At 41.7% G+C, this 9,801-nt stretch overlaps 2 protein-coding genes and 1 non-coding gene across 4 annotated transcripts; 2 read left to right on the top strand and 1 right to left on the bottom strand.

The window, feature by feature from the left end:
- Positions 1–1,292, bottom strand: LOC127775787 (ADP-ribosylation factor-like). Its single transcript, XM_052302082.1, has 5 exons — positions 1,114–1,292; positions 914–1,004; positions 673–788; positions 454–579; positions 1–366 (listed from the first exon to the last, which is right to left on the bottom strand). The coding sequence occupies exons 1-5, from the start codon at positions 1,165–1,167 to the stop codon at positions 184–186; spliced, it is 570 nt and encodes a 189-aa protein (XP_052158042.1). The 5' UTR covers positions 1,168–1,292; the 3' UTR covers positions 1–183.
- A 470-nt stretch (positions 1,293–1,762) lies between these two features.
- On the top strand, positions 1,763–1,834 carry TRNAD-GUC (transfer RNA aspartic acid (anticodon GUC)). The gene has a single exon. It is a non-coding gene; the product is annotated as a tRNA-Asp (tRNA).
- Positions 1,835–4,006: 2,172 nt separating this feature from the next.
- Positions 4,007–9,497, top strand: LOC127776653 (ruBisCO large subunit-binding protein subunit beta, chloroplastic). Of its 2 annotated transcripts, none has more exons than XM_052303147.1 (15): positions 4,007–4,083; positions 5,081–5,305; positions 5,401–5,526; positions 5,959–6,096; positions 6,203–6,298; positions 6,468–6,710; positions 6,801–7,035; positions 7,163–7,332; positions 7,609–7,686; positions 7,811–7,882; positions 8,029–8,133; positions 8,307–8,399; positions 8,477–8,569; positions 9,022–9,145; positions 9,247–9,497. In XM_052303147.1, exons 2-15 carry the CDS (start codon positions 5,087–5,089, stop codon positions 9,258–9,260), a joined length of 1,806 nt encoding a protein of 601 aa, XP_052159107.1. In that variant the 5' UTR covers positions 4,007–4,083; positions 5,081–5,086; the 3' UTR covers positions 9,261–9,497. The 2 variants fall into 2 exon arrangements, with proteins under 2 accessions (XP_052159107.1, XP_052159106.1); XM_052303146.1 differs by having other exon boundaries at positions 4,007–4,088.
- The last annotated feature ends 304 nt before the right edge of the window (positions 9,498–9,801 follow it).

Raw genomic sequence — 9,801 nt, 5'->3', positions numbered from 1 at the left:
TCCCACTCAGCAAATTAATGGAATAGTTCTCTTACATTGGATGTGAGGATCCTCTCAAATTCCCCACAGGCACTGATTTTTCTCAATTATACTTCTGAACAAGCACAAAAAATTGGAATTGGGTTGCAGCTAGCGATCATCGATTCTTGAGAAACTAATCTCAAGACGTGAAGAATCAAGTTGCTAGAAGCGGACGGAGGTGCCCCACGTCTGGACGTCGCGGAGGGTGGAGGCCAGCCAGTCGAGGCCGCCGTGGAGGCCGTCGCCGGTGAGCGCGGAGGCTCCCTGACAGTGCCACCTCCGGTTCTTGAGCTCCTCGTACGCCCCCAGCCGCTGGCACACCTCCGACGAGCTCATCGCCCCTTTCTGCATCATGCATCCACATGTCAATTGTTGTATAACTAATCGCCATTGGCAAATTGTTCATTGATTCGTCAAGCTTTTAGCAATTACCAGGTCCTGCTTGTTGGCGAGGAGGAGGATGACGCTGTTGAGCATGAGGGGGTCGCGGATGATGGCCTGGAACTCCTCCTTGGCTACTCCTATCCTTTCCCTGTCCATCGAATCAACCACGTAGATCTGCAACTCCCCACACATTCAGTTTCAGACATTCAGATTTCAGAAGCAAAGCAATGATCGATCGAGAGAGAGATTCAGAAGATGAGATTTAACCAGGGCGTCGGCGTTTCTGAAGTATTGTCTCCAGAGAGGTCGGAGCTTGTCCTGGCCTCCCACGTCCCACACCGTGAAGGCCACGTTCTTGTACTCCACCTTCTCCACGTTGAACCCTGATGGAATTCGTTCATTTCACAGGATGAAAGAATGTATGTCTGTCAATGCAGGTCCAGGAATGGATTATGTCATGCCCATTTCGGCGATGAAATAAATGACAATGAACACGATGTATCACTACCGATTGTGGGTATGGAGGACAGAACTTCGCCAATGTGCAGCCTGTACAGAATCGTCGTCTTCCCAGCAGCATCCAGCCCAAGCATCAGAACCTGATTAAGCATCCATCAGAAGAGAAAAAAATTCTGAACCTGGTTAAGCATCAGAAAGGATGAAAAACTGAGAATGGTGAACGATTTCAGAATGCTGACATGATGTTACCTTCATCTCCTTTGTGCAGAAACTGTCGAACAGCTTCCTCAGGGACTGCCCCATGCCTGAATATGATATATGATTATGATCTATCTACCATTAGTTCTTTCCTCTTGATTAATCTCTGCTTCTTCTTCTTCTTCTTCTGATTCAGGCTGCCTTTTATTGCTTTGAGAATAGGAGGTAGTTCTCATCGTGCAAATCAGCAGATGACACCCCATTACTCCGATTGTTTTTGCAATGCGCGCGTTGCCGTTTGACTTGCACCTACCGACGAACTGAATAATAATAATAATACTTGCTTTGTGTTGCTGGGATGCTGGTCGATCTGGAGATGATGGAACCACCAGACAGCCACAACCGACAGTGTTTAATCTAATTTATTTATTGCCGGATTCTACAACATTACAACGTACCCTGTTTCAACTAGACATAGTAAACTTTTGTTTGGATCTAAGCATGGTGATTGATCATACCTCTTAGTGAAACCTTGGAATAAATTACACTCCATGCCGGTCGAACTATTAGTATTTTTACCTTCATCCTGTACAAAACTGCAATTTACTATTCGTAATCATCTGTTTATGAAGTATAAACTACACTGTGAATAAATGATTAACCGTTAATTAAAAATTGATATATTACATGATCAAGCATGGTCGTTGTAGTATAGTGGTGAGTATTCCCGCCTGTCACGCGGGTGACCCGGGTTCGATCCCCGGCAACGGCGATTTTACTCCTTTTTTTAATTTGGGCCATATTAGATTGGAGCCCATATCGATCAGCCCACGGGCCGAACCGCTATATGGCGCCCATGTTGGCCCATATTAGATTGGGGCCCATACTCCTATCGGCCCACGGCCCGAAGAGCCTTATAGCGCCCACGACAAAGCGTTGGGTCGTCGCTTGCTGCTTCTAGACAGTTCTACAACGGTCGAGGCTGCTCCGTGCTCTCCTCCGCTCTGCTTTCATTCTACTCCCCGGAAAAATGTCCTATTCACTTTGGTGCCCCTGAGTCCGAGATGCTTGCTGATTCTCCCTCTTTTTGTTTCCACAGTTTGGCTTTATTTTGTTGCTTTTGTGTTGTTATGAAAAGGATCTACTATACTTCTTTTTCTTTCCACAGTTTGGCTTTACTTTCCTGCACATTGAGTAGGATTAAAAGAAGAGCTAGTAATGATGCAATACACGTTTATGTATATTATCATATTGGGTTTATTCAAAAGAGCTAGCTGCTGCAGCGCTGCAGCAATAGCTACAATGGCTATATTAGTCAGCCAGCAATGGGCTGCAACCAACACTAACCATATGCATATGTAAAAGTATTGTATTTAATTTTATTCAAAATGCAGCCTAGCCTAAATCGCTGCCACTGAACGGTTGGCTGTGCAACACAGTCTAGACAACTGCTATTAAGAGCTACCGAACAATCATTAAGGCCCTGTTCGGCTGCACATGCTTTAACTGTGGTACAGCCAATTCGAACAATACTATGTGTCTGTAGCTGCAGCAGTAAGGGCTGCATTGTAGTGCAGCCGAGCAGAACCTAAGTGATTTTGTACCTATATACTTTTATAACTTTTGCTCTATAGTTTTTCATCGAGAGTATAAAACCTTAATAGTAGTTCCATGTAAGGTATTGAACAAGTTTAAAGATCTAGTAGAAACATTCTTAATTTAACCATACTATGAAATGAAAACCAACCGCTGGGTGTACATGTTACATAATTGAAGCTTCATACTACGAGATTTTGTACTTCTACACCTTTACGATTTAGTACGTTCTATAGTTTTTCGTTGAAAAATATTTAAACTTTATTAGTTTTGTGTACGTATGACAGAGTTTTAAGATCTTATAGAATAACTCTTGTTTTAAATAAACCCCAAACCAAACGTTGAGTGCACATGTTACATATATAGTCAAAAACAAAAATAATAAATTGAATACGATTTACAAGTAAACATAGTGTATAGAGAGTTACTAGCTCAGCTGTGTTTGCTGCGGCTGCAAAGCAATGACAACTACGGTATCAACATGAGCACAACCAATGCTAAGTAATGCAGCTGTTGCGTTTGTGTAAAAGTAGCTAGCAGAACCTAGCCATGTCGTGGGAGCTTTTGGCAGACGTACTGCTATAGCTTCTTTCAAAGTATCAAATTTCTTGTACGGTCTAAATTATCACCTGAACTTTAATAATTCATATTTTTAGATTTTATAAAATAAACTACAAGACAAAAGATAGGAAAAACAAACTTTCGAAATTCTCATTGTATGCTTCTCGGAATTTGAGCTGCTACAAACATTCCATTTTTTTGCCTATAATCGATTATCATTTCAGACTTGGAAAGGTATTATAACGGCCCATCGTCTCTCCTGCTTATTTAACAACCATTATTTTTAAATCTTATATACATATATGTGTTTGTGTGTTTTTAGCAACTTTATTAACTTTTATGTTTTTTAATTCAAATTTAAATTATGGTTAACACGCTAAAAAGAAAATGATGAACTTGTATTGTGTATCACTTTCTTCGTTTCAAATTATGAGGTGTTCGTTCAAATTTATATGGGTGTCAATAAATCTAGACGAGAGATAAATAAACCAAAATATCTTATAATTTAGAACGAAGGAAGTAGTTCACAATCAATTCTCCCAATAAGAAAAGAAGTCAATACTCATGTTTTGCATGCACGAGAGACTGACAACATGATCACACTTAGACTATGTTTAATTTCTAATATAATGCACACTTCTTAAACGGTTTAACGGTGCATATTTTTGTAATTTTTTAAATGCAATTAAACCCTTATTCAGGGGGTCAGACAGAAAGGTAGCAAGCGCTTTTGCAAAACCCTGGCGTGTATTTAAGACCTCATCCCTTCCCCTCTCCCTTCCCCCAAACCCCTCCACACCCGCAGCGCCCCAACCCAACCCTCCCCGAGGTCGCAGCCTTATCCTCTCCTCTCCCCTCCGCGAGGTCAGGTGAGCTCAAACCCTATCCCCTCCTCCTCCTCCACCTCCGCCGCTCCTCCCCGCCCCGGGGCGCTGGGTTCTCCCTCTTCCGGTGGCGACGTGGTGGGGTGTGGTGTGTTGACCCCCGCACGATTCGGTTGCCGCGTGGTTGGAGGATTCGGTGGATAGTTCTCGCCGCGCGATTCGTGGGGGGCGGAGAGCTCGAGGTCGCGCCCCCCGCTTGGTTTTGAGGGGGGCCTTTTGATGGTTGCTCGTGCGGGCTAATTTTGCGCTAGAACTGTTATATCAGTGGAAATTGTTGGTTTAGTTAGCACGGGGACTACAGAATGTATCAGTGGAAATTGTTGGTTTAGTTAGCACGGGGACTACAGAATGTTGTTGGCTCCAGCGTTCTGTTCGTCTGGTTGTGATTTTTGGCATGGGGTGTTCTAATTCAGCCAAGTAGAGTGGAGTAGGAGGGTGCATGCGATATTCTGTTTGGCAGTTGGAATGCTAGTGTTTTCATGTATGCTAGTGATGGCCAGCCATTTGAAGCTGACGTAACTGTTAGGGTGGTTGAATGGCAAACATTTAAATTTGAAGGTGTAGTTTCAAGTGCTAGAATGTATTGTTTGGCCATTCATGATATTCGAGAAGGAATCCTGGCAGCAGAGATGCTTTAGTTGGTCTCTTTTTCGTTCAGTTTTAGCTATCTCATACATATGCAGGTTATCAACTCACTGTAATATACCCTGAAGTCCAGCTGTTAATTAATCTTCTACCTTGACACTGTAAGAGATGTAGTCAATGATAATATGTGGTAATATGCAGAGAGAACACAAAACTATGTTTAGCTTGGAAAATACATTTGCACAGAATGCACAACAATTTTAAGCTCTTAGCTTTGGTTGGCAATACATGAACTTTCATGTGGGACCTCCACCTCAGCTTCCATTTTCTGAATAGAAGCTTAAGCATGCTTATGATTGTTGCTCCATGTTAATGTTGTCATTGCTGAACAGGAAATCATGGCTTCAACATTCGGTGCCACTTCTACGGTTGGCCTCATGGCTGCGCCAACCGGAATTGTATCAGACAAGAAGCCATCTTCTCTATCTTCGGTGTCATCTGTTTCTGTTGCCAGCCGACCACGCAATGCACGCCTTCAGAGGAAGTGCAACTTCAGGGTAAAAGCTGCCAAGGAGTTGTACTTCAACAAGGATGGCTCGGCTATCAAGAAGCTTCAGGTGAGCTCCAAAGTTCTTGGACACATCTTATCAAATTTTGGTCACTATGATTCTTAGCCTTGACCAGGCACTCATTAGTTATTTCTACATGTCAGACTGGAGTAAACAAGCTTGCTGACCTTGTTGGAGTTACACTGGGACCAAAGGGAAGGAATGTTGTTTTGGAGAGCAAGTATGGGTCCCCTAAGATTGTCAATGATGGTGTTACAGTTGCAAGAGAGGTATATTACAGTGTTTATTGCGTCAAATAGCATTGAATTTCCTTACAATTTGCTTGTTTGCTGTATGCTATACTTCCACAGAAAAAAAAATGTTTGTTTTGAAAAGTAAAACAGTCTGCACATTTGCTCACAAGTTTCATGCGCAAGTGTATTTCTGTTTACTATTGCTGGTTGCATTTTTGCACACCATGTTCTGTCATAATTATCTTTGTGGGTTCTAATATATGATCCTCTGACAAGATGAACTAAAGTTTGATAGCTGGTCATTGACTTAACTATAGTGATTGTGCACCATTTGTTTTAGTCATGATATAAAGAATTTTTCAATTTTATTTTCTTATTGAACAAGTCAACTGGAGGTTTCTGGATTATCTGTGTAACCTAGTTCCAGAATATGAGCAGAATTTTCAAGTAACGATCTCTATACTGCAGGTTGAACTGGAGGATCCTGTTGAAAATATTGGAGCTAAGTTGGTTAGGCAAGCAGCAGCAAAGACCAATGATTTAGCTGGAGATGGCACAACTACTTCTGTTGTGCTTGCTCAGGGGCTGATTGCTGAGGGTGTTAAGGTATGCTATTAGTTGAGACATGAGACCTCTATTACTTGTATGGTCAATCTGTTAAGAGTCGTTAATTTGTGAACTAAGTGAAAATAATTCATTTGCTCTTTTTCAGGTCGTTGCAGCTGGTGCCAATCCTGTGCAAATTACACGTGGTATCGAGAAAACTGCGAAAGCACTAGTTGAAGAGCTAAAGAAATTGTCAAAGGAGGTAAAATAATCGTCAGGCTCTAATGCTTTCAGAATGTTTTAGTTGTGGTTGTGGCAACCTGGTGTTTGTTGCAACAATGCTTAGCTAGACTGAGTCAAATCAGATGATTTATCTATGTAGTATATGCTTTTTTTTTGTTCTACTTATAAAAAACATTTTCTTGCTTTAGGTTGAAGACAGTGAGCTTGCGGATGTTGCTGCAGTCAGTGCTGGCAACAATTATGAAATCGGTAATATGATAGCAGAGGCTATGAGCAAGGTTGGCAGGAAGGGTGTGGTTACCCTTGAAGAAGGGAGAAGTTCTGAGAATAATCTCTATGTTGTGGAGGGAATGCAGTTTGAACGTGGTTATATCTCCCCGTATTTTGTAACTGACAGCGAGAAAATGTCTGCAGAATATGAGAACTGCAAGGTAGCTTCAGCCTGAGCACACATACCCCTGCTGTATGCTGCTTTAATCTGTTTCAGTTTCTTATTGCACTATGTTTCCACTATTTTTCAGCTTCTTTTGGTGGACAAAAAAATCACCAACGCAAGGGATCTTATCAATGTTTTGGAGGAGGCCATAAGAGGTGCATACCCAATTCTGATAATTGCTGAGGATATTGAGCAGGAGGCTCTTGCTACTCTTGTTGTCAACAAGCTTAGAGGGTCATTGAAAATTGCCGCTATCAAAGCCCCTGGTTTTGGTGAGCGCAAGACCCAGTACTTGGATGATATTGCCATTCTAACTGGAGGTGAGGTGGACTTGCGATCTGGTGCATTTGGTTGGGTGATCATTAATGCTGCTTATTTATGATGATTCTGGAGCATCTGGCTGGATGATTAATGCTGCTTATTTATAATGATTTTTTTTCTCTGCAGCAACTGTAATCAGGGATGAAGTTGGGCTGTCACTTGACAAGGCAGACAAATCAGTTTTAGGAACGGCTGCAAAGGTGGTCCTTAACAAAGAGTCAACAACAATTGTTGGTGATGGCAGTACACAGGAAGAAGTGACTAAGAGGGTTGCACAAATAAAAAATCTCATCGAGGTATGTTATATCTGTTTACCATGGCTAATTTGGCACAATAGTGCCTCGCAAATTTTTTTTTTTTGGCACAATAGTGGTTCTATATTCCACCATTTCTTTAATCTAGTTATAGACTGTACATATCTGGAAATGTAGCTTGATTGGTTACATGCTTCATCTGGTTTCAAACTGAAAGCTTTCTCTATTATGAGGCTGTATATTGAATGTGTTGTTTGTACAAGAAAAGAAAAGCATCAGTCCTGCTCCTGAATGCTTTTTTATCTATCCAATTTGCAGGCTGCCGAACAAGAATACGAGAAGGAAAAGCTCAATGAGAGGATTGCAAAGCTTGCTGGTGGTGTTGCAGTCATTCAGGTATAATAAGAAATGGACAGAATGCCATGTTATCTGTATCTGTTCTTTTTCTTGGTTCTTTGTTTGGAAAGATAGATAGATGTGGTTATGTGGGTCGTAATCCAAGTTTTGTTACTTTTGATAGGTGGGAGCACAAACAGAGACCGAACTAAAAGAGAAGAAGTTGAGAGTTGAGGATGCCCTAAATGCTACCAAGGTTAGTCTGTTGATATAACTGCTTTGAGATAGAAATAGATTAATGTTTGCTTCTTAAGGAAGAAAAATTGAGGTAGTTTGTTGCTCACTGAGTTGATATCAACGTTCTTCTGGCTTTGGATCTTTAAACCGCTTCCTCTTTGTCAGGCTGCTGTTGAGGAAGGTATTGTTGTTGGTGGAGGGTGCACTCTTCTGAGACTGGCAGCTAGAGTTGACGCCATCAAGGACAACCTGGAGAATGATGAGCAGAAGGTTTACAACCATGATCTACTTTATTCATTGTTTTTGTTCGAGTGTTTTATAAACCTCATCTCTCAAAAGTTCTGTTTTTGTGCCTGCTACTATGTATATGGGTTAGAAATGACTATCTCGAATTTGTTGTCCTTTCTAATTGACTTGTTGTATGTATTGCTTGAACTTTTTAGGTTGGAGCTGAAATTGTAAGGAGGGCGCTGAGCTACCCGCTTAAATTGATTGCTAAGAATGCTGGTGTTAATGGAAGCGTTGTTACCGAGAAGGTTAGATCTTGTTCACTAACAGAAAATCATATGTTCACATGTACATCTGAATAACATACAAGATGATGTTTTACCAGGTTCTCTCTAACGATAACTTCAAGTTTGGTTACAATGCTGCAACTGGACAGTACGAGGATTTGATGGCTGCTGGTATCATTGACCCCACTAAGGTCTGTTGCTCCCTATTGATTTCCGATATTTTTGCATAAAAATTTAGATTGGTGGATTCCCTATATTTTAGCTGAAATAATTATAGCAGTGTGGACTGTGCAGTTACTTTTGTGTTCACCCTTCAGTTCTTACACATACAGCCATTGTTTTGTGTTGATGTTAGTAGTTTCTAATGAAGGTTCTAGATCCAAGGCTTAGTGTTGTGGTCCTAGAAAGATTGAATTGGATGCACCATACAATTTGCTAGGTTTGATTTAGTTACTGCAAGAGAGTGAAATTAACTTTGGGAAACGCTAAAGGAAAAGCATGAACACAAGTAAAAGAACATAGAATTAGACTGTAGCCCTTGCACATGGTTGACACACTACGATTGTTGATTCCCTTTTCCCTACCATGCTTCATGAGAACTGCGATGAGCTAAAGGCTATGCTTTCCTGATGATGGGCAACAGGTGGTGAGATGTTGTCTTGAGCATGCTGCGTCGGTGGCTAAGACATTCCTCACATCGGATGTCGTCGTCGTCGAGATCAAGGAGCCTGAGCCTGCGCCCGTCACCAACCCGATGGACAACTCCGGTAAATGATATTGGCCAAACGCACTACACTTCAATTTCATGTGATCAAACACTCCCTGAACTGTTGCTAACTTTAAATCTGCTCCGTCTCTTTCTGTCCAGGCTACGGGTACTGATGACTAAGTTACAGTTACTTGTTCTCCGGGAAGGTCACTGGCCGTCAATTTTTGGGTAGTAGGCTTGAATCTGAATTTTGGTGAGATTTGAGTAGTTTCGAGACAATTTGATTTGTTCCCATGGGAAGTGAAATAAACAGGGTCACTATAGCAAAATTTGTGGTGTAACTGGAACGGCTGTCAAATTACGAAGGAAGATATTTGAAAGATTTCATGCTCTCTGGGGTTTACCGTTTACATTCATCCATTTCTGGCGTAATTTCCTACAGCATTTTCTTGGCAGGCAGGCAAAGCAGCGCAGCATGGGCAAGTCTTCAACTCTTCATGCTTTGTCTGGTGACTCGTGTGCATCACCAAATCCGTTTTCTCTAATGCTGTAAGAACACACGCAAATTAATTTTAGTTCAGTAGAAAAACTATTGCGCTCCATCAGTTCTCGTCGAGAGAGAGGTTAAAAGGCAGTCACTGAACATGGGGCCCACATGTCAGTTAGAACCCAAGAGGAGAGCTCGTCGATCGATTCCCCCGCGAAACAGAAATC

Source organism: Oryza glaberrima, chromosome 6 (genome assembly GCF_000147395.1).
Source record: "Oryza glaberrima chromosome 6, OglaRS2, whole genome shotgun sequence".
NCBI lineage: Eukaryota > Viridiplantae > Streptophyta > Magnoliopsida > Poales > Poaceae > Oryza > Oryza glaberrima.
This window is presented reverse-complemented; position numbering and strand designations above follow the sequence as displayed.

Excerpts from the sequence above, each read along its gene's own strand:
- LOC127776653 (XM_052303147.1), top strand. The coding sequence starts at position 5,087 with ATGGCTTCAACATTCGGTGCCACTTCTACGGTTGGCCTCATGGCTGCG. Across the intron at positions 7,036-7,162 it reads TATTGCCATTCTAACTGGAG|CAACTGTAATCAGGGATGAA; the intron begins GTGAGGTGGACT and ends TTTTCTCTGCAG. Across the intron at positions 8,570-9,021 it reads GTATCATTGACCCCACTAAG|GTGGTGAGATGTTGTCTTGA; the intron begins GTCTGTTGCTCC and ends GATGGGCAACAG.
- LOC127775787 (XM_052302082.1), bottom strand. The coding sequence starts at position 1,167 with ATGGGGCAGTCCCTGAGGAAGCTGTTCGACAGTTTCTGCACAAAGGAG. Across the intron at positions 1,005-1,113 it reads TCTGCACAAAGGAGATGAAG|GTTCTGATGCTTGGGCTGGA; the intron begins GTAACATCATGT and ends ATGCTTAATCAG. Across the intron at positions 367-453 it reads TCGCCAACAAGCAGGACCTG|AAAGGGGCGATGAGCTCGTC; the intron begins GTAATTGCTAAA and ends TGCATGATGCAG.